General features: G+C 42.3%; 1 protein-coding gene across 1 annotated transcript in view; it reads right to left on the bottom strand.

The window, feature by feature from the left end:
• LOC146424623 (neuronal acetylcholine receptor subunit alpha-7-like) overlaps positions 1 to 23503 on the bottom strand; it is a 58552-nt gene that overhangs the window by 26568 nt on the left and 8481 nt on the right. The window contains exons 2-3 of the mRNA XM_085042787.1: positions 15149 to 15288; positions 1309 to 1353 (exon numbers count right to left, since the gene is read on the bottom strand). Of these exons, the coding sequence (XP_084898913.1) occupies positions 1309 to 1353; positions 15149 to 15288 (185 nt within the window). The remainder of the gene's footprint in view (positions 1 to 1308; positions 1354 to 15148; positions 15289 to 23503) is intronic.

Here is a 23503-nt window from a genome sequence, read left to right as displayed (position 1 = left end):
GGAAATAATTTAATCTGTTGCAAAGTTTGGGTGATTCTTTTAATAACCACCTTGCTATGAGAGGAAGGCAAGTGAACTTTATATGCTAAGGGGTTGTTTCTGATCCCACCTCCTCCACCTCAATACAGTTAATTTGAGAAAGGTGCAGAAAGAGTTTTTGGGATGAGCCTTGTGACTTACAATGAAGTTCAATGGGGCAGCTGCAAGGGAAACCCTTATCAGTGCTATAAGTGATGAACATCTCTGCAAGGGACAGGACACCCAGAGGCTCTGACTTAACAATCCTATAGTCATATAGATTTGCCTACATTAGTTTTTGAAATACAAAAATGCACATTTCTGCTGCAAATCCCAGCAGGTAGCTGAGGAAGAAACAGCCTGTTTAGTCAAAGATATTAATATGAGATAGTGTTTGGCTGTGAAAGTCAAAGCAGAATTAGTTTAATCATTCAAGTCTCCCACTGGTTTTTCCTTCAAGAACTGCTTCTTTCCTGAGCACAAGCCCTTAAAGATATGTGTTTATGCAGCATAAAAAAGCCATGGTACTTCTCACCCTAGGCAGCCAGGCAAACCTGATGGAAAGCTCCCCCCTGCAAAGCTTCCCTCCCTTAGCGAAGGTCAGGTTTTTTTATCCTGCATGAATGGTGCAGGTGAATCCTCAGCTGGAACAGGTTGCAGAAGAAGGAGGAGGAACGTTTACAGAAGAGGTTTGTAAAGCATGAGGGAATATGCCTGGGTATTGCCAGCAGTAGCGCAGCATGAAGCTCTCTGTGGTCCTTGGACACCCCACCACCCACTATGAGCAGTCTCCATGGGGTTCAGTGTGGCTGCATCACTTTTGTGTCCAGGTGAAAGTGCCCTGGCTCCTGATTGCAGGCAGAGGTGGAGATTTCCCAGAAGTAGCAAGTTGCCTGGGTCTTACTGCATGTCTGACTCCTTCATAAGTCTGCCATCACTAGTTATGGAGAGGGCCTTAAGCCCCTTGAAGATTTTCTTCTTGGCTATGATGAAACTAACTCTGGGCTCTTTGTTACTAGATCCCTACATCCACTGGTAAAACAATGCACTTAGTTTCATCCTCCAAAGGTCAACAGATCTGTCCAAAGGATTAGTGTAGTCACCTCAATTAATTTTTAATGCTAAAAGGAGCACTAGGAAAATTTTAAAGGACTCAAAATGCCTGCTTGTAATACATTAAACACAAGGTGCAATATAGCAATCTTGCTTTCCAGTTAACAAATCACATTCAATAGTTTTCAATTAGCTTTCAATTAAAGTTTCTTTACTACATTGACAGTGGTTACTTACCATCTGCAGCCAAGCATTGGTGATCAACACCTGATTCTTCTCATCCTTTGAACAAAAGGGTGAAGAAAAGAGAAAAAGGGATGAAGCAGTTTGATTAGAGGTGGAAGAGTTTCTGTGTCTTGTAGTGAATCCAGACTCCTGGGGTGCATGAACCAAACTCCATAGAATAGATTGTGAGCTCACTGGAACACCACTCTTCGGCCCAGATAATAATGACTTTTTTCCATCCTTTAGCCCTACAGACTCCCAGTCTTATCATAACTGATCAACAAAAGAAAGGAAAGTAATAGATGATTTCTCTTATTTTTCTGGGGACAAACTCCTTAACAAGTTTTACCTTCCAGCTACTTGCTCAAAACAACATGTTTTCCAGTACCATGCCACATTGTAGTTGGAGAGATTTTCTGTTTTATTTGCTGTCACTGCAAAGCAATGACTAAATAGTGCTGGAAGTGCTGTTCTTTTTGAGTGTCAGTGTCAGTATGTAGCTTAGCTCTGGATGAAAGGAAAGGAAGGCCTAGCCTTGGGCAGAAGCTAAAACATGGTGAAAAGGACACAAATACTGCCTGAATGGGAGTGCACATGGTGCCTGCACAGAACAGGAATCTATAGGTTAGGACATATGCATGCAGCTCTTACTCTCAACAGAAACAAGATGCTCTTACCATCCAGTTGGTGCCCAAATCCTTTGGGGAGTTACAAGGTGCCCAGCTTTCTGTAGTCACCCTGCAGGTACAGGACCTGCAGAGGGGGGATCGAAAAGCAGGGCTGCAAAGTTACTATGGTGCAGATACACAGGTACCCGAAAACCACCACAGCCATGCCCTGCACTTCCCAGGAGCTGAGGCTGTGGTACTCAGGGGGAATAGCTCAGGGAATAGCTCACTGTATGCCCAGCTGCCCCTGTGTGTGTCCATGTCTTAGGAAGCTTACACGGTTTCGCTTACAGGGTTTCTTACAGTGTTTGGGGTGGGAGACATTGCAATTGCAAGCTGCTTGGCAGGCATTTGAACAATACACAGAGTTCCCTGGATATGCAGGCCCTCTCTGGTCATGTCATTAGCATAGAGGATGATCATGCACTTGCCATTGTCCCCCATACCAAGTGCCTATCTCACTACTACCTCTCTTGCTCCGCTAGAATCCATGCAACTTTTACCCTTTATTGGAACTCAAGATCTAAAAAGGCTGCTCTCCAAAACCAGAAGATAAACTGCACTCCTAAAGTAGCCTGGGCTTTTTAGCTCACTCTGATTCTAAATTATGCGGGAAGAATGTTGGGGGTTGGGGTTTTTTGGTTGCTTGGTTTGTTGTTGTTGTTTTCATTGTTTTGTTTGGGGGTTTTGGGGTTTTTTCGTGAGGGGAGGGTTTTGCATTTTTTTGGAGGGGGTTTAGTTTTTTTGAGTTTACTGGGGGATGTTGTTTTTTGTGTTTGGTTTTCGTTTGGTGTTGGTTTTTTTTTGCAGTACTTACTGTCTAATAAGGAAGAAAAACCTAAACTGCCTTATCCACTTTGGAAAGACATCAGCCTGCTGACCTCATGCTACATTCATTCTGCCTGTCCTCCCCTCCTCCCCTCCTGAGCTACCCTCACAGTATGTATGCAAAGAAACTGCCCCAGAAGTGTCAGGGAAGATGTGAACTGTTCAAAACCAAACTGCAACATCTCACACTGAGCTGCAGCACTAGATGCATGTGGTCTTCTGTGAGTCCTCTGGAGTCACTTCTTCTGTGTCTCATGCAGGAACTGCAGACTCCTAGGCTAACGAATGACAGAGAACTGCCCAGAGAAGTCTCCTAATTACTGATTTCCCACCACATAGGACACTGGACCAGTAGTACTGCTGAACTCTTAGCATGAACCTTGTCTGTAGCATGATCTCCTTTTTTCATTTGGGTTGCTGGAGCTCCAGAAATACCACAAGCTAGAAAGGGAGATGTCACTGATCTGGAAGATTCCTGACTGTTTTGGCACTGTGGCCAGAGTTAGGCTCTGCAGCCAGGTTCCTGCCTCAAGAAAGATAAATTTCAGGCATGAGACAACTCTTTGCCATAGTGATCCACACAAAACTGTCTATCACACTACCTTCTCTTGAGTCCCCTTGAGACCTGACTACACTGCTTCTGCTGCTTTGAGATTGCACACAAAAATCAGATGTGACTTTTTATTGTTATATTGTTCCTACATTTCCCTTTCTCCTCTCTGCTGCTCCAGCAAGCATATGCCTCTTTCTATACAAACCACAACCCACCTCCAGAAGCCTGGTCCATCTGCACCCCCTTTTGCTCCCTTGGTTGCTGTGGCTAAAGTAATTGTAAGGAAATCTGCAGGGAAAAAAAGAGAAGGAGTAGGCTTGTTGAGACAAGACTTTTAGATGCTGAAGAATTCAATGGGACAAACACCATCTTGAAAGAGTATAAAATCCTAATGTAAAAAACCCAAAAAAACAGAGTTGGTAACTGATAGTGTTGTCGGAGCTATCTCCGTCCACTGACCTGGGAAATGAAAGTAACCCAGCAACACAGAGATTGTGTCCCAAGGATCCTCAGAAGGCAGCCATCAGCCCATCTGATGTATTCCTCACCACCAGTGACTCCCAAGCTGTCCTGTAGGGCTGGCAAGTATGACACTCATCCGAACTGCGCATCAAATCCTAGCAATATTTTGTGTTGTTAGCCAAATAATAAGTGCTTTATACTTGTAAGCTGCGTCCTCCTTACAGAGACTTTCTGTGTACTTTTAAAGAAGCCTGGACACCATGACTAAAAACACTGTCAGTAACAGTCAGCCAATGCCTTTTCTCTGCAAAATTAAGGATTTTCCCCATCTGCACTGAACCCTAGAGGGAAGGGTAGGAGGGGACATTCCTTGTTTTGTCAACTACCTATGTAAACCACAGGGGAATGGATTAAAGTCTAATGTACATCTGTGAGGCTGTGGGTTTCCAGCATGTGGAGATAGATGCATTCCATCAGGAGCCTTTCATATGTGGCTCTGGTTTAAAAGGAAACTCTTTTTTGACTGGCATAGTAAGTTTATATCTGACAGCTTGCAAAGGGAGACATCTCAGGCTGACTTCTGTATTTCAGAAAAGTTTGTTGTCCTTACCTGTTTATCTGTGTGTCAGATACTAATGACCTGGCTAATCAGCTTTGACTCCAAGCAATTCTTCAGCCATGTATTTCATGTAGCTTTAAATTTATTGTCTTCGGTCTGCTTTGTCTCCTTTTCACAAGGCTACTGTTATCACCATGTTTGTCCTCTTCTTAGATTTGTTTTGTAGTCAAAGGAAAAGTTTTAGAATTCTTACAAGCTTATCTAGAGAATAATCATGGTTTTCCTTGTCTTGTGTTTTGACAGCAGCAGTCTGCAAAAAAACCACAAGGTCTAACTAGGGCTTTGGGCTGCTTATGTCTCTCTGAGCTTGGGTGAAAAAAAATGTCACTTCAGGATGTTTTCCTGGCCATTCAGAGACTATTCTCATCCTTGCCTTCAGGCTGCTAAGCTCTTAAATGGCATTTGGCATTCTGGCAAAATACAGAAAATGTTTTCATATGCAGAGCTGGTCAACAGATGCAGCCTCATGAGTCCTCATTTCAAGACAGAACAAAATATTTTTCAAAAAAGGATCTGAGTTTGCCAGAACTGCCTGGTTTGTAGAAGCAGCAAAGCTTACTTTACACTGGGCAGGCATTTGCCCAGATATAGCTCTCTTGCTAACTCCTTTCTAGAGAAGGACCCTGAGGAACCAAGGAAAAAGTGCCTGCTGGGGCTGCCAAGGAGAAGAGGGCCATGGGAATCTTGAGTTTGAATCTATCCCCTGTTAGAGCAAGAGGCATTTAAGAGCTGAGGTGTTTATGGAGCTTTCCATCTTTGTGGTGGTTTACTGAGCCATGTAGCTTTGTATCCTGTAAGGAAATATACTGGCCTTTGGAGTGGGCTGGTTTCCCTGCCTTTCCAAAGCTGCAAAAAAATTATAGCTCCTGCCATCTTCATCATGACCCGTGTGCTGTATGCATCTCTAAAATACTTGGCACAGAAGGGACTGCATTCTTCTGTTACAAAGACACTTACAAACCAATAACCATGAGAATGTGTGTGCTTCACTGTCTCAGGAGATCACTGGACACTTAGCTTTGTCTAAGCAAAAGCTAATTACTGAGCTTGGGAAGTGCTGGAGGCAGTTGCCTCACTCTGTGTCATTGGTTTGGGCAGAGGGGTTTAAGGTGAAAGTTGAGAGAATGAGAGTTGAGAGGATGCCTTTCCTCCTAGGAGAAAACTCGAAAAATCCATCACATGGCTTTTTCTGTGCAATATTCCTGTCTTTCTTGGCAGTGTCAGCCTTGGGGATGACCTTCCCTCTCCACTGGGCTCTCAGCTCCCATCTTTCCCTGCAGTAACGCATTGAACAAAGCTCTGCAAAGATCCTGGGAAAGGCTGAAAATGACCAGCTCCCAGAGGTGCTTTTCTATCACTCCCCTGGCAGTTCTCCTGGTTTGCAAACATTCAGCTCAGACAAATCATTTTTCTCCTGCTATTTAAAAATGCTGGAAAAGCCGTGGTTACTAGTGAGTGCAACAGTTGTTTTCTAAATCCTTCCTGTCCTTATCTGGGTCACTTTCTCCTTTTTCTATCTCCAGCCTGACACCAGTTAATCCTCTGCCCTGGATATGTGCTTATTCCTACAGCCACCTTTGACCCATGGAGAGTGACAGTTTGGTTTGTTCTGGGGCACGTGCTGTGACATGTGAATGTTTTAGTTCAGTTTTCTTTTCCCTGCCCTAAATTCAAAGCTAATAATGTAGGTACATCTGCCTGCATTGTGTACCACTGCCTGTCAAGAGATTCTCCCTTGCCAGGTCAAAGTCTAAATAAAATAGAACTGCCCTTAGCCACACCTGGGTTGTATCACTTGGACAAAAAAAACCCAAAGCCCTTCCCGGTTTAATAGTCACATCTGATGATTACATGTCATCTCTGTAGCAAGGCATTTGTTACTAAGTAACTACCAGGAGACATTAATTCTTGCCCTCTCACAAGGCCTCAGAAGTTCAATTAGCCATTGATTTATTGCAAGATATACTGCAAATTGAACAAGTAACTCTCAGAGGTCACGTGTGACTCCTTTGGTACTACTCTGGTTAGTTTTAAAATTTTTTTCCTCCCAGTGTTTTTGTGCCTGAAGATCTGAAGACAAGGAGGGAAACAGCCAAGTGACATGGAGACCTTGACATGGAGGCTTGGAAAGTTTTGTTAGCAGGGACACTGAACTTTGAGTGTGATTTTATTCAAAAAATCCAGAGGAATTGATCAAGCTTTCGAATGATGCTCAGGCTATGACTGCACAAGCACTCTTTTCCACTGCTGAACCATCAATCTGCCCACAACCTTCAGATGATTATCTAAAAGTCTCTAAAAGTCAGCTCAAATGCATTGAGTGGTTGAAGGCTCACAGAACCAGTAATTTTGAAGAAAGCCCCAGCTGTCTTGGCAACATTACAGTAAGAATCACTGGACAGCCGTTGTATTTCAGGGGTCTCATTAAAAAGCTGGAATAAATCTTGCCATGGTAACATCAACTTTGTAGAGATATCTAAAGTTCAAGTACTTCATCTCAACCCCTTTAACAAAGCACCCTCAGGAGGAAGATGGAACTTAGACAGGAGGGCCCTGAGTCAAGGTGAAAGACTGGGGAGAAATACAAAAACACAAAGGAATAACAAAAGATGAACAAACATCTGCTGAGTATTTTGTTGCCCATCAGGATGAAGATGCATCTAGGCAAGTGCTCATAGCTGAACACCTTTGCTGCTCAGGCTTTTTCTCCTGTGAATGGTTGGAGGTGATGCCTCATGAGTGTTTTTCATCTAGGGTCGAATCGCATTCCCCTCTGATGTCACTGGCTTCTCCTTGAGGCCATGCCTTTCTTGGTCCCCTCCTGCCTTGTAGAGGCATGTGTTCTTTCACTGTGGGCAAGCAGTGCAATCTGCCTTTGGTCTTTCCACTGTGTAGCGGCTACTACAAAGGCAGTGTGGTAGCCTGTATAGGCTGTGTGGTGCCACTGTTTTTAACCACCTGCACTCTTCTCTCCTCAGAAGAGCAGCCTGGGGGAGTTACCATTGCATCTGTATCTGCAACTTTCAGCAGTCTACTCTCTTTTGAGATGTGAACTTTACATATTGGAGGTTTTGGCCACTGTCAGATCACACTCCTGCGTTTGCAAGCCCCAGAACCAAGACCAATCACTTGTGATGACAATGGAGAGTTTAAGAGAACCTTGTACTGGGATGAGCACAGCCTTGAAAGAGAAACTGTGCCAGAACAGCCTGCAAATGTAGGGATGCCAACCATATTCCTTAGGCTATATAAGGCATGGTCATCAAAGTCCTCAAGAGGCAATCCTTGTGAAAGCCATGGCTCCCTGTATGTCAGAGACCAAACAGGTATGGATGTTAAATGCAAAGGGCTGGACACAAAAGCCACTGCAGCAAGTACTGTATCCTGCATTCCCCACAGGTGAGAGTGGGAGGAAGAAATAAGCGAAGAAATGCCAGTTTCTGTGGCCAGGAAGGACTTCAGAGTAGGTAGCCCTCCCTCTCACTGGCACAACCGGGGACTGAGAGTCTCCCAAGCCTATTTGATTCATGTCTTACTTGTCTTTCCCCCCAACATTTTCCAATTTTGCAATTTCCATTGTGGTGAAAAAACCAGTCTTCTTCTTGCCCTGCACATGCAACATGCATTCCAACTACTGTCTTGGGCTGTGGGAACTTGACTTACAAAACTAATTTTATTTTTCTAGGTTGTAGCTTTGCACTAGCTCTTGAAGATCAAGACTGCTGTGAACTGTGACACAATGTAGACTCCAGCACTAGTTTTGAGTCAGTTTGACTTCAAGTTCCTCCACAAAGATCTGCAAATTGCAGGACTCCCTGTCCCCACAGTTCTCTGGGATCCAGGGAGGAGTGAAGCCACCAGCTTTATCCCACTGTTTCAAAGATGCTTCTCATGGAAAGCCCAGAATTTGGGTCAGAGGGCCTCACATGGCCTTCCAGCTCAGTGCTTGCTGCTCTCTGACTGCTTAGATAAACTGACATACATGCTTAGTTCCTGGGGGGAAGGGTGTTATGTCACCATACAAAAGCAATCAGTCCTCCATTAAAATCTTAAATCATCCACACATAGCATGTAGGTGGTTTTTATATTCTCCAAGGTGCATACCTCATCCTGAAACAGCCCTCCATGTATTTTGTGCAGAGTTGGAAGGTGAATCAATAAACAGGACTAGACACAAATCGTTATTTCAGGATATTAATTATTAATCATCTTTTTCAGCATTTGAAATCATAAGGAAAACAGTGGAAGGGCAGTTGAGAAAGCAAACCCTGAGTACTTACCAGAGACTCACATTCAGGCTATATGCAAAGCTGCCTTTGCTTTTTCTCCCTGTATTTGCATGCTGCTGTGACAGCACAGCAAAAAATAAGAGGATGTAGGCATGGTCCAAAACTCAAGTGAGCTCTTAAAGCCTGTGATCAGAGACAGAAAATGGGAGGAAAGGTTTTTACTCAGGAACTGAACTCACTGCCTCTCAGGACTTACCCTCAGGTAACTCAGAGAAACTAAGTAATATTAGGTTCAAGGCCACCCCTGCAGCTTTGGCTTAACTACTTAATTGCAAATCCTTGATGCCTCAGATTAGTTACCTAGAATTAAAGAATATGCATGAGATCAAGATCTAAATTCCCACATCTATAAACAACAGAGTATAGTCTTTTCATCAGGCAGACAAAAAATCGTTTAACTAACATGAAATGCTCAAGATGGATGACCACAACTAAAAATCTCAGAAGGAAATCAGCCATTTTTTTGTTAGAGCCACTGCCACTAAATACAGCTGGGGGAACCATGATGAAAGAAAAAAATTGTGGAACTGCTGCTCACTAAGGAGCTGTCTTGACTCTGCACAGAGTGGGGCAGAAGTCAAACAAAATAAAAAGATACCAGTAAGGTTCTGGAAATGAAGGCTCCATCGTAATGTTTCATGTAAGCATGTGCACGCAGTATTGGTCTGGAAGCCATATTATCCATGATGGTTTACTTCATTGTGCTAACAAATTCACATGTTGCATATTTAATTGGTTTCACGATACTGCCATTTTGATAATGCCTGGCACATGGGAGGCAGAAAAATAATAATTCATGGCCCAATGAGCCCTGAATTTCCCAATTTTCAAGATCCTCCCATGCTAATGAAGAGGGATTTTATTTTTTCTTCCCGGAGTTGAAAATTAGTTACACTAAGTGAATTCTGTGACCAGGAGATATTTTGGAATTTAACTCTAATGAATCTGTTGGTCTAGAATCCTTTCTGTAATTTTTCTGTCTGGAATTTTAATGACTATTTCGTGATCAGTAATTACTGATTTTCAGCTTTTATAATGGTGTCCAGTCTGTTTTTCTTCTCAATTGCACCATTTTGCATCAGCCTCACTGCTCTGGTCTCATGGAATTGTCTCCTGCAAGATGAGAGTGGGAAAAAAGCTTTCTGGAAAGATATGTGTTTTGATAGAGTAGGTCTTTCAAGGAGAAACAGAGTAAACAAACATCACTCACAAAAGCTATGCAGGAAGCCCACAGATAAATGCAAAGGCATTATTAGGAAAGAAAAAAAAAGATACTTTAATCTAGAAGGGCTGAAAGAGTCAATTGAGTGGTCAAGCTTACATTGTTGAAGATATCTATCTGCAAAAGATTTGTAAGGGATGTACTATAGGGATTATGGTTTAATCTAGTAAATACTGAGACTATATTGGGAATAACAAATGAATAGGTGCTTATGTGCACTGCATATTTTTGTTTCCTTGAATCACTTCCCTGTTGATCTGGGTTTAAAATGTAACACCCAGCACAGATTTTTGTATGTGTGATGGTGCTGGAAAGAAAGGTGGGAGGGAATGACCTAGACACTGTAAGGTCATTTCAAGACGGAAGAGGTGAATTAGAGCTAGAAAATAAACCCTTGAACTTTCTGGCCTTTCAATACACCTGCAGAACCAGCCCTGGAAAGCTTATGAAACAAAATAATTTAAAAACAAGGATATCAACTGCTAAAGGCATTCAGATCTGACAGAGATTTTGTGAAAAAGACAACAGCAGGAGGGCTGTGTCAGACAGAAAGCACCCCAGGGCTAGGCATAGCCTTGCTTCCTGCCTTCTCACCTTTAACTTATGGCACAGCATACTGACAGGCAGCCTCCAGCTTTGGCAACTCTCACTCAAATAGAGAACTCTCCAGCAAAAAGGTCAGTCTTCACCAGCTCTTATGGACTGAGTTCAACAGTCCTATTATTTGATGAGCAGATAACCTGGGAAATGAACAGGCTGATTGCAGGCAGCTTTGATCTCAACAGATGCCTGCATTTAAAAGTTCCAAACACTCTCTAAAAAAAGCCCCAAACCAACACAAAATAACAAAAACCCCCAACTCCTTCAGGGTTGTAGTCTCTGATTTAGGGAAAACCAATGGAAGCTTAAGTTTGAATCAACATTTTGATAAGTTCCAGGCACAGGCAAAAATAGCTGTGCTGATAAGCTAGCATGCTGCTTATAGTGACAGTGACTGCACCTGAGCACTCAGGGAAAGCATGTGAGGATCTTTCCCTTTGTTTTGTATGAACAGCAAGGCACAGACCCAGTTTTCAGAAAAAAAAAATGAAGTGAATCTTTGTTTTTGTTGTCTTACAAAACTCTTACATTACCTTGTCTTGTGGTTTTTCAAAAATGTTGATAGCTTTGACACACCGCAGCAACATTTGCAGTTTAAAAGTCAGATTGTTTGCAAGCATGTGATTAAGTTTGGGATAATCCTGCAGTCCCTAGGATGTAAAATCATTTTACACACTGTGCAATTTAATCAAAATGGTCCATAATAAATTTTTCCAGATAAAGCATTTGTTTTGGGTTTGCAGTCCGAAATACAGCAAAATGTATTTTTTGGCTTCTGGAAGTGCAAAACAACTTGTGGATTGTTGGGGATTTTGCCAGCACTTTTGTGGCTTCCCACTGGTCTCTTGCAGTCCCTTTTTTTGTCATATGACCTCTCACAGCGGCAGCTGGAAGGCTGAACATGGAGGAGAAAAGTACTACAGGACTCCACCATATATAGGGACTTCAACAGTATTTTTTTTTAAATAACGTAACAGTGCAACCACATGTACATCCCTTCAGAAAAGGTCTCCTGCAAATGCCAACAGGAGCAATGAAAACCATCATTCATAATGGCAAATAGTTTCCACCCAGCAGGTTCCTTTCACATTGTACCAAAGGAAAATGCTTGCATTTCCTCTGCTGTGGAAAATGTCATGCCTCATTTCTTAATTACTCTAGCCTCACCAACTGACTGGGCTCTTAGACAAAATGATAATATTTGTTCCAAGTGCTCTTGGATGTCTATCCTTGCTTGGGCTGGTAGGGCTTGGCAATGCCTGACAGTGCTCTGTGGGAGAGATCACCAGCCAATGCCCTTCTGAGGCACAGGGAGTGCCTGGGGGTCAGGCTCCAAGCAAAAGTGACCTTCAGAAATGGCATACACATGAGACAGCTGAGCATGAAGTTGTCCTTACACACAGAGGACAAGGCAAACTGAACTGAACCCTGCTGTTAAACAGGGGCTGTAACTGTCCCTCTTTCTGCTCATTTGTTTCCTGAATGTAATGGCCCTGTCATGGCTGTAGTTATGAATTAATATAATTCTGGGGAAAAGTCCAAACCCTAAAGTCCTTCATTTGCATTTCTCTACCATAACTGTGACAAGCAGAGAACATGTTCTTCTCAGCTTTGGGTATGATGGCTGGCTTTGAATGCTAAAAACCATACATAGGCTGTACAGGCAAATACATGCAAGTAGAAGCAGAAAACCTAATCCAAAGTGATCATTCTTTGAAATTTTCTTTAACAGTTGTAAGAAAATGAGGTGAGATTTTTAAGTAGTTACTGGTACTACTGCTTGGAAAACCACAGTGATTTCAGAGCAGTCTTTTCTCTCTAGGTAGCAAAGTGAAACTAGATTGTGACCAATGCTGCTCTCAGCAGGCTGTCTGCAGAAGGTGAATTTAGGATTCATTATATTTTAATACAGTAGGAAAAGAAACAGACTTATGGAGGCATGTCACAGAACCTGTCCCAGAAACAACTGCATTAGATGGGATGCCAGGTTTTGGCATGAATAAGGCACAAGTTTTTTTAAGTATCAATGGCCTTCTCATTTCCATGCAACAACAAAACAGGAGTCTTGTTTTCATCTTCTTCACATTGTTTTTTCTTGCAGGCAAACCAGAACAGGGTCCACTGTCTCATATCCATTGCAGTGTCTGCTTGCAAACATCACAGTGAGTCTAGCAGTGCTGTAGTATGCCTTGGCACACCACAGTTTACTGAGCATGGAGTGCTTGTTTCCATCCCAGGGAGCATGGTGTAAGGAGTGTCCTCATGCTGAGACCTTGCCTAGCATCCTGCTCTTTTATGGTAATGGAGCATGCTGGGCATACAAATCCTCAGAAGGAGCAGCTCTTCACTTTGTCAATGCATATACCATTACCAAGACTGTGATGTTGACTATCCTCTCCCCCAGGTGAAGAGCTGTGTACCAGCTGCTTTATTTTCTGCCAGGCAGAGTAGCTGAGGAGGCAGAGTTGACTCACTCCCAGCCTCTCATCTGAGTGAACAGAGATGGCCACTTGGTTTGCCTCATGCTGTCTCAGCTGATAGAGATTACCTCTTCCTTGTAGCTTGACTGCTACTCTTTACATCACAATGGTTATAACGAGCCTCCTTTTAAACAAACATCTACTTCAGCAGCTGGGGCACAGAGATGCTGCCCTCTGTCCAGCCAGCAATGGAGGATGAGGGCCTCACAAGTACAATACTTGTGCTGGCATATTTCTGCACTGATTCCTGAATTAAGGACCCTGAGGGTCAGTGTTTTGTGCATTGTCAGGCTGGTTAGTTTAGCCACTTATTGATGCCACCACCTTTTTACCATAGGGACTTGACTGCAAAGTGATTTTCTGTCCTCCACTGAGGAGACAGGCACTTTTTCACATCATCCAAGATAAACACTTCAGGCGACTCTGGATGTTTTTTAAAACACCTTGAGTGAGGTTTGGAAGACCACAAGCCCGGGGCAGATCATTAATTCTGATTAAAACTGATTAACATCTAGCATCTCTACCGGGTGCAGAGATGTAGGGAAAAAAAGCTTTGTTTCTGATAGGTATGAACATTTAGCATACCTCTTTCATATTGTGGACAACCAAAAGGGAACACTGGAACTAAATTTCTTGTGATGGACATTGACATAATGAGGATGAAGTACTTTAAAAAAATGCCAATTCCCTGAAAGGTTGGGTTTCATATGAGAATGTGAAATACAGCTGAAAAATTGTTTTACATTACTCCTCCTGACTGACTGACTTTGAAAATTTACAGACACAGCCCTATGGCTGAAGAGTCCCCTTTAGTACCCCTAACCTTAAAATCAGGTTGAAAGAAAATACCATAGAAAAAGAAGGGCTGAAGGAAGATCTTTGGAACTGAGATGCCTCTGCTAAACCTAGAATTGCTTGCTGAAATTTACTTGAAATTAGCTTCAGGAAATCTTTGCTCTTTCATTCATTTAAAGGACTTTGGTTGACAGTACTGATCTCCACTCTCTTCCAGTTCAATGCAGTTGGTAACATTTTAAAACAGAAAGATGCATACCCTGTCAGGGTGGCTGCTGCCTGCCTCCAGGAACACCACAGCTGACTGGACCTGCCATTTTTATGTTGCGATGGTGGGGGGCTACATCTTCAAGGGTGCTGCTTACCTCTCTAGGGAGAGCACCTGGTGTACTTCACATTTTCAGGAAGACTGGGAGAGCTTTAAGAAGTTTAAATATGTGAGGTCTCTGTTAAATTTCTTTGCAACTGCACAAATATTACTACATCTCTCTATTTATTTCTCCTTCCTTCCATGACAGTGATAGTGACTGATCAGAAACCAGCCCCAAATACTGTTTATGGAAAAGGTAGGATGCATATAGGAGCACTAGTGTGTTCACCTGTTTGCTCTGCTGACAGGGTGAAGATGGTCAAAATTGTTGTTCTGGCTTGTTTTTCTCATGTAGATGAAAGAAATCCCATCTATATATATCATGGTTTATCATACAGAATCCTCTTCATGATGAAAAAAAAGGATTTGGATTATTATGTTAAAATTTACCATGGGTCAAATCTCCAATTCTGTAAAAGCATGTTGCAGTCAAGACAATTAGAGGGCTGTGCCTCCAGGTTTTTCTTTTATGTATTTCTAAGCTCATCTCAGGGCAGACTCTTTCAGTTTCAGTGCATGGTAAAAATATGATGGGAGAAGAGGCCAGTGCCATTATAATATCTAATGAAAAAGTGGAAGTGCAGTGACGGTAGCTTTCAATGCTGCACATGGTCTTGAGTTATTGCATCCCACATAGCTCTGAAAAGAATGTATCATTAATAATTCGTAGCAACACATGGCTTCTAATTAATTGAAATTTTTTTTGTGTTTAAAACAAATGGAAAAAAATACATAATTAATCTCTTTGCAGCTCATGTGTCAGAAATGGCTGTGCTTTTAGGAGGCTATTCACTGTTCTAAAGTGTCAAAGCATGTACTCCAGCATTTAGGGAGGATGCTTAGCAAAAGACAGACTGCTTTCATCTGTGATAGCCTGATAAAGAGGAAAAGCATGTCTCCTAGATGAGAAATCAGATTTGTTATGTGGAATGGGTGCCACAGAAAAGGGAATAGCAAGTAACTTACCACATCAATTATCTGCAGCAAGGAAAGCTGGAGCTCAACTACAAGCGGCTGGGAGTCATTCACTACTGGTCGTTCCAGACGATTGTAGTTCTTCAGCAGTTCTCTGTACAAGCGTCTCTGGCTTTCACCCTGCTGAGAGACTAGAGGAAAAGAAAGAAGCTGTCTGTTATTTGAGCTGGTCACACTGTCACCATTATTTGTCTGTTTTGTTGAAAAACCCTTCTTAACAGGTTTGTAATTTGAAAGCAGGTCCTAAAAGTATCATCCTAATTCTGCACATGGATGTGGCAGACACAGCTTTTCTGCATAGGGAATGATGAAATCTTAAAAAAATTAACTACTAACGCTCTAACTCATTACTAACATTCAGAAACTACTTATTAAAGTTTGGGGCTCTGACTGAATGTCCCCATTTCTTGGAGTCCCTCCTACTGATGGCCAGTAGCTCCAAAACCACCAGACAGCTTCCTGGAAGGCAGCCACAATTCTTTCATTTGCTTGTTCTTATTTCCTAGAGACTGGCTACTGTGAGCCAGCATTGGTGTTACTTAGATATACTGTGTTTTTATCAAGCAGGGGTAACAGGTATTCTTATTTCTTGGAACTGATGTATCAGGCCTTTGTCTATGCTCAGGAAACAGTAACAGCCCTTATTCTTACCCTCTTCAGTTTTGTACAGCAGTCTTTCCAGGCTTTGGGTTACTTCCCTTGATTTTTTTCACTCTGATGGCAGCACATTCCATTAACACCTACGGAGGCGGTGGTAAGAAGGCCAGAGCATTTGACAGCTGTTAGAGTGATATTGAATTTCTGGTATTGCACATTTAATTCAGTTTCCACTGGGAACAGACTCCACACAAAACTGTCATGCAAAAAGCTGAGCATGTTAAAGACTAGCAGAATTTCAGCCTATGCTTAATTTCCAAGATGCCCTAGTTCCCCAGTTTCAGGGTGTGTGTGGAAAGCATCCACCTAACCTGAATGACCACATGTCCTTGCCATGACAAATGTGGATGATGAAGGTTTTGGTATCTTCCCTCAGCAGAGCAAGCAGTTTGTGGGGACACACTGCTCGGAGCACTGGTTCCCCCAAAACGGAGTAGATCTTGGTGCTGTGGCTAGTGGCAGACTGAGCCCTGCTAAAGAGCTACACCTAAGGGAGTGAGGGTCATGGACTGCAGGTTCCCTGAGGTCAAACCAGTCCTGTCAGCATGAGTGTGTATTCTCTGAACTGTACAAATTCAATTCCTGGCAGAGAATCCACACTCTAAATCATTATGACTTTGGACTGAAGCATTTTCATCCACTGTAGCTCCCCGTCTCTGCGTGTGATGTTTTTTACCTCTTGATCAGAGCTCTGCGCATTGAGACCAAAATTTCTCTCACTGCAGTTGTGATGAGTATCTTCTTGACAGTGCAAACAAAATATAACAAGCCATTCTGCCTTCCCAGTCTCTTACCATGCTCAGCAAACCCCTCAAGCCTGAGACAACTACCCTACAACTTAACAGCCATGCCTTTTAAAGCTAATAATAAATTCAGTTTATAAACACTTCATAGGTCTGTTTAACTTGGGTTCTCTTCATTTTTGCTGATACTCAACAGAGCTTTTTGACTTTCTAACATGGCAGTACCTCTTAAATAAAAGAGTATTTTGGTTCACTTTGATAAATTACACCAACACATCAATTTCATGGGCCCTCTCTCCTCTTGTATAATACTCTACATGATCACTGGCACCCAGAGGAGAAAATGCTGCAAGCACTCCTTCAATAGCCCTTGCTGACACCTCAGTATTGGATGCTATGTTTCACCAATGGCAAAGACAAGCTCTGACCACAGTATCTCTTCCTTCAGCATCTTAAGTAAGCTTCCCTACTTACTTGAGCAGTTATTTAAGACTTCTGTTATGGCCTTCACACTTTCCAGTGCTTCAGCAGGCCCGGACTGTGTTATAAAAGTCTTCTGTGGAAAGGAAACCCAGGAAAATCACCACACATTGTCCTGCGGAAGGAGGCTCTGTGTTTGGAGCAAATTTGCTGTCCTTTCACTCGCCTACCCACCCATGTTCCTGTGCTTAAGGGAAGAAATGTCTTCCTGAACTATTGCTCTCATCTTGAGTACTTACGTAATACTTGCCTTTAACTTTTCTTTAAACTGGCTGCTTCGGCTTTTACCAGGGCAAAATGCTCTTTGCTGGTCTCTGGACTCAACTGGGCTGCTAGACTGCCCTGATATCTCCATTGTCATGGTGCATTGAAGCAGGACCCCAAGGGAGGTCTGACTTGCAGAAGTCTGAGCATAACCCTTTGCTTTGGAAAGCTGTCCATGCACTGTGTTCAACCATGCTGAAGCCAAGCCCCTTTCCCTGTCAAACTTGCTGAAGTAGCCCAGAACTGCGCCTAGTTTTCCACCCTTTTTTCAACTCTCCCCTCTGTAATGTGATCCGAACATTTTGCAATTTCTTGTATTCAAAATTGTTAGCATAGTCATAGCTGATCTATTCTTAGTCTGCCGAGTTGGCATTGGTGATCACATATTTGTGTGCTGCATGGTTTTGCTTACAAAATGACATAGATTCAGAAGCGATGGAGCCTTGGGGTGTCCTGGCAAATAGCCATAGCAGCTGTTGGTACCACAAAGAGCTGGCTAGCCTAATCACACTGCCATCTCTCTGACACAGCTGCTTTGGAGAAGCAACTGAGTTGGATGCCTAGTCTTACTTGTATGTTCATGAACTTTTTCTTTAAACTGTAATCTTCAAATACTTAATGTTTTATACTCCACAGAGATTTCTGCTTTTTTCTCCTATAATGTTTGTGCTAATGCATTGTGACACTACATCTCTGTGTGCTAAATGGAGTGTTTGCTGGGGATGGGGAAGCCTGAATCTCTCAGGAGTAGTGGTAGAATAAGCTTTACCACTGACTACCCCTCAGTCACAGAAGTTTAACCAAAAGCAGTAGCACTGTTTCATCTTTTAAACTAGGCTGGATGATAGATATCAATATTTAAGGTTGCCAACTCAGTCTCCCAAAACCAGTGCCAGACTTACATGCCTATGTATGTTAGTGGTAAGCAAAAGTAACCGGCAAAGGGCATGATATTTTCTAGATAAAGGATCTGAGAATTTTTATGACCCACTGCCTCTGATGGTGTCTAGTTTCTGAAATATCTTTGAAGCAGTAGGAAAACATACAAACTCATTAAAATTTGAGGAAAGAACAGTGAATGATGTTTACCTCAAGTTTAGCAAGACTTTTGACAGCATTTCTGAGAAATAGTCACAGACATTTGTATATGCCTTACAGGCTAAATAAGTGAACAGTGAAGTGGACAGAAGAGTGGCTAACTTGTCAGGCTCAGAGGGTTGTAGTCAGCAGCACAAAGTTCAGCTGAAGGCCAGCCAGTGGTGGAGTATTCCAGAGACTGATGCTGGGAACAGTGCTATTTAACATTGTTATGTATGATGGGACACAGTGCACCATTACCAAGTTTTCAGATGGTGCAAAACTGGGAGGAGTGGCTGATACAGCACATGATTTTCTGCCACTGAGAAGGACCATAAAAAACTGGAGAAATGACTGACAGTAACCTCATGAAGTTCAACAAAATAATGTGTAAAGTCATCCTGCACCTGAGGAGTAACCCCAGGTACCAGAACAGGCTGGGGGCTTGCTGGTTGGCGAGCAGGTCAGAAGAAAAGCCCTGAGGAACCAAGCTGGTACCAAGTTGACTATAAGCCAGCAATGCACCCTTGCAGCAGCAAGGGTCACCAGCAGGTCACCAGCATCCTGAGCTGCAGCAGGAAAAACCACACAAGTAGGTCAAGAGAGGTGATCCTTCCTCTCCAGTCAGCACTGGTGAGACACACATGGAGTGCTGGATCCAGTGCTGGGGCTTATCAGTAGAAAGGAGACATGGAATTCCTAGACCAAGGACTGGATTGTTCCTCAAGACTTACTGTTGAATAATCTGAAAATGTTCCCTAAACTGCTCCTGAAGTTTGCAAACAGCTGGGAGGCACAAGGCAAGCAATCCCCTGATGGTTTTGTGCAGAGCTCTATGGAAAGTAGTTACTCATGGACTACATTAAACTTTTAAACACCTCTGAATTCCCTCCTGCACTTCTGCATGTGCAAAGAAGTCTGCAAGAAGCCCACTGATTGAATGACATTACCTATAAACTGCTAGCAATCTTCTGAGTATACATGCTATAGTTGGCATTTCATGTTTCTTTCCAGGATGTAATTGCTAAGAATCACTCAGCAAGGAAACCAGCAGCTAGATCTGGCCAGTCTAGCCATATGGCATCCCCAGCAAGGACAGATGCACTCTTCTTTCTAGGAGCTGTGCTGTCATGTCTGGTCTTGGCTACTTGATCTTCCTGTTCTGCTTTGCATGCCAAGGTCCCCGAGCTATAAGGCAAGAGTCCAGCCCTTACAGTTCCCCAGGTTTGCTCACCAAGTGGTCAGCTTCTTAACTGAGAATCCTGGTGTGAGACATACTCTGGCTTATTGTGCACAGTAAAGAATAAATAATCAAATATTAACAAGATAATAGGTAGAAGAACATGGATGTCCACTAGTTTTTCAGCAATGGTACCTGTATAGTGTTCCGGGTTCTGTTTTTATACTCTCTCAACTTTTTGATGAAGGCAGCTGCCAGCTGTTTTGTAGCTACTGCTCGTTTCTTTAGGCAGAGACCTGAGCTTGAATACACAAGTTATTACTTTATTCATACAAGATTGTTGGTACCTAATGCGGTTTTCAGACAAAATACCATATTCTTTCCATATCACTTTATATTAACATATATGTACGCTAACATGCCTCTGAATTAGAAGATGTCTCTTTGTTTTTTCCTTCTGTTTTCAAAGACAGTTCCTAGAATCATTTTCATCTATAATCTTTTTGAAGAACAGGCTAACTTACAATCAACAGCATATTTCTGGTCCATCACATTGTAGCTTTTGTATCTTTTGCTTACCAAGACTTCATAAAAGGTCTCAAACTGCAGTGACACTGTGGTTGTGACCTTTATTCATTCCCCTTGTACCTTCTGCAGGTATTCCACCACATCTATGTCATTTTTTTCTCTCCGTACTCATACTTTAACATATACCCTTTGCTTTATTTGTTTGTGCCACTGTTTCCTAAAAAAATGAGTGAAGTTCTGGCTTTAAGAAAAAAAAAACAAAAAACAAAAAAAGCATGAACACAACAGTGCTATTATACTGTGAGGTATTGTTAACTTTAGTTGTGTAATGATTGTATTTAATTTTTTTATAATTGGAATATTTACAGAGGGAAAATCCATTAAAAACTATGGTTATCAGAGCTAAATCCTAGAACTTCCAAATATTTTCTGAAAACCTTCAGACTCCTCTGCCACAGATCCTCTTCTATTATGTATTTTCTTTTTTGTTTATCACTGTATTCTTGCAGGGATTTTTAGCTATTGCTCTCAAAATCCAAATAAAATTATCACAGGAAGACATACACACACACACACACAAACACACAAAATGCAAAAATTAATTATGGGGGAAGTAACAGGAGAAGTATGAGGAAAAAAGCAGGTTGTTTCACAGACAATTTCACTGGCATAAAGAATTGCAATAGCAAGAGCACTTACAAAATGAGGCATGTTCTAATGATTTGGTAGCTATAAAAAACAACTTATTTTGAATATTTTACAGATTTTTGAGAATGTAAAGCATGTCACTGCCATATGTCACTTAATCCCCAGAGACACAGATGTGTCCCATTTGCTTTTGTTCTTATGTGCAGCATTGTTACTTTTATCTGTGGCTGCAAATGCGTTATTTCTTTCAATGCCCTTTGATTTAAAATGCCTGCCATCATGCCTTCAGGGAAGAGGATTCACATAAGAAACAATGGAATCACATCAGCTACCTCCACCCTGTATGTGTGTGTGTGTGTGTGTGTTTGTGTGTTGTGTATTTGAATACTTCTCTCATTTAAAACCTCTTTTTAATCTACTTCCCTTCTGGGTAATCTTTGACTCTAATCTTTGTCTCTCGCTATGCAGATTGTTTCTGCATCTTACACACAAAAATTCATCAGATACCCAGAGGAATGAGAGAAATGACAAAATTTCCTAGGCAAAAAGGACCTAATATTCCTGAAACTGGTGATTTCTGTTCTTTCATAGCAGATTAAGAGTTCCCAGCAGTGATGGATATTGAAAAGGTATGCTAGGAAAAATTTAATCTTAAGGACTCCAGGCCCATGACAACATGCTAAAACTACATATTGAAAGGGTGGGATTATATTTTTGGTCCTACTGGCTTGGTGCAGGTGTTTTAAAGGCTGACTTATGTGTGTAAGGTGGAGAGACACCCTTTAAGTTATTAACAGTGGGATACCTCTCAAACACATCATAGTTATCTAAATTGCTTCATTACTCCAGGTCAGAAACATAACTAGTTACAGCCAGGAAAGGCTGTACAAAAATGTACTTTTAGTGTAATGCTCGTTTACGTTAGCTCTATGCAATACAAGTTTTATTGCTACAACACTAGATGCAGAGGGAGCACAGGAGGAGGAAGTTGGAGCAGTGATGAAGAGAGGGACTCCCCTTGCTACACATTGCACAGCGTTGTGGCTGCCTGGAGGTGACTTTTGCCAGCCATCCTGGGATTTGTGGAGAGGAGTAGTAAAGGAAACCAAAGGAAAGAAACAAAATCGTAAGATAAAAGTGAGATACCAGTGATATGGTCATCAGTGTACTGGACTGGGCTTCTGTACTCCCTGCTCCTGTTGGCGTGCAGAGCATCTTGTCACCTCTACAAGTTTCAGCTTCAGCAACCAAACCAGTTAACCCAGGAAAAGTCCTTCTTGGGGAAGCACTGTGACTTTCACCCACCACATGCCATCAGTGAGGCAGCCATGGCAATATGCACAGCATTCACAGATGGCTCTGAAAAGGGTCACTCTGCACCTCCCCATCAAAAGCCAACTCTACACAATGCCAGGTACACGTGGAGAGCTCATATCTGGGAAAGTCATAAATGAACTGACGAGTCTAATAATGATTTCTGTGGAAACAGATAGGCAAGTCTGATCAGGCTGGGAAAACAATAGGTAGGAAGAGCTCTTTTTACCTAAACCCAGTGCAGATAATAGTAGTGACAGAGCCTGCAATGATATTGTGGTTTAACCTCACTGCAACTGAGTACCATGCAGTCACTCGCTCACAACCTCCCTTCCCCTGGTGGGATGGAGAGAAAAATTATTAAAAAATTACAGTAATAAAAGTAATGAAACATATTAATAATAATAATGAAAAGGGAGACAACAAAAAGAGAGACAGAAATAAAACCCAAAAAAGAGAAATGCAAAACACAATTGCTTGCCACCCACAGGTGTGGGCCCAGCCCAATGCCGAGCAGCAATCAGCCTCTTCTGGTCAGTTGCCCCCATTTTAAACACTGAGATATACTGACTTCCGAGGAAGAGAAAAATAAGTAATTTTGTCCCAAGATGTGAAGATGCTAAAGATTCCAAGAGCTATTCCTTAGTCACAGGCATGTCTTTACTAGGAAAAAAAGCTTGCTTCCTTTTTTTATGCTTCAAAGGTGAGGGATTTTGAGGCAAATCTTGCCTCCAAACCATTGCCTCAGTGCATTGTTGATGAAGCAGTGGTAATATGGTTTAACTTCTCTGGGCAATGCAGCAGACAGGCTGGAGTGGAAATGATACAGACAATAATACTGTGAAAATGAAAGTGTGCTCAAAAATGCTGCAGTGTTTCTTTCCCTTTTTCCTTCTGCAGTGCTCATCGGCTGGTTATGAACCCAGAGACGGCTACTTTCACAAACTATGAACTTCTGCCTTGCCAGCCTGCCACCTGTACTTGCATAGCAAAGCTAAGCAGCAAAGGTGCTGAGGATGCAATAAGCAAGGCTAGAGATGGCTTCTCCTGCCTTTTTCCCTCATCACTCAAGCCCCAGCTGTTGCCCACAAACAAAGTGAGAACTCCACTGGCTGCAAGGCACAGGCAAGACACAAATGTCCAAAGTGAACACGGATCTGGGAATGCAAAGCAAGTTCCAAGTTTATCTTTACAGTACCAGAAACTCAAATTCTGGATAATGAGAAACATAGTGCCCTTTGAAAGCGATAGGGGTTAGTCTGATGAAAATTTTGATTGCACCTTGAATGGCTGCTAATATGTTCAGTGCTTAGTATGTGAACTGGGAAATATGGAAACACATTTTCCTAAATCTGAATGAAACAGTTTCTCACTTGGGAAGCCAAGCTTTCAAAAGACACCTATAGATGAGACTCAGCCCTATTTTAGGCAGCACCAATGAGTTTTCACTAGGTC

This window comes from Lichenostomus cassidix, chromosome Z (assembly GCF_008360975.1).
Source record: "Lichenostomus cassidix isolate B80296 chromosome Z, HeHo_3.0, whole genome shotgun sequence".
Taxonomy (NCBI): domain Eukaryota; kingdom Metazoa; phylum Chordata; class Aves; order Passeriformes; family Meliphagidae; genus Lichenostomus; species Lichenostomus cassidix.
This window is presented reverse-complemented; position numbering and strand designations above follow the sequence as displayed.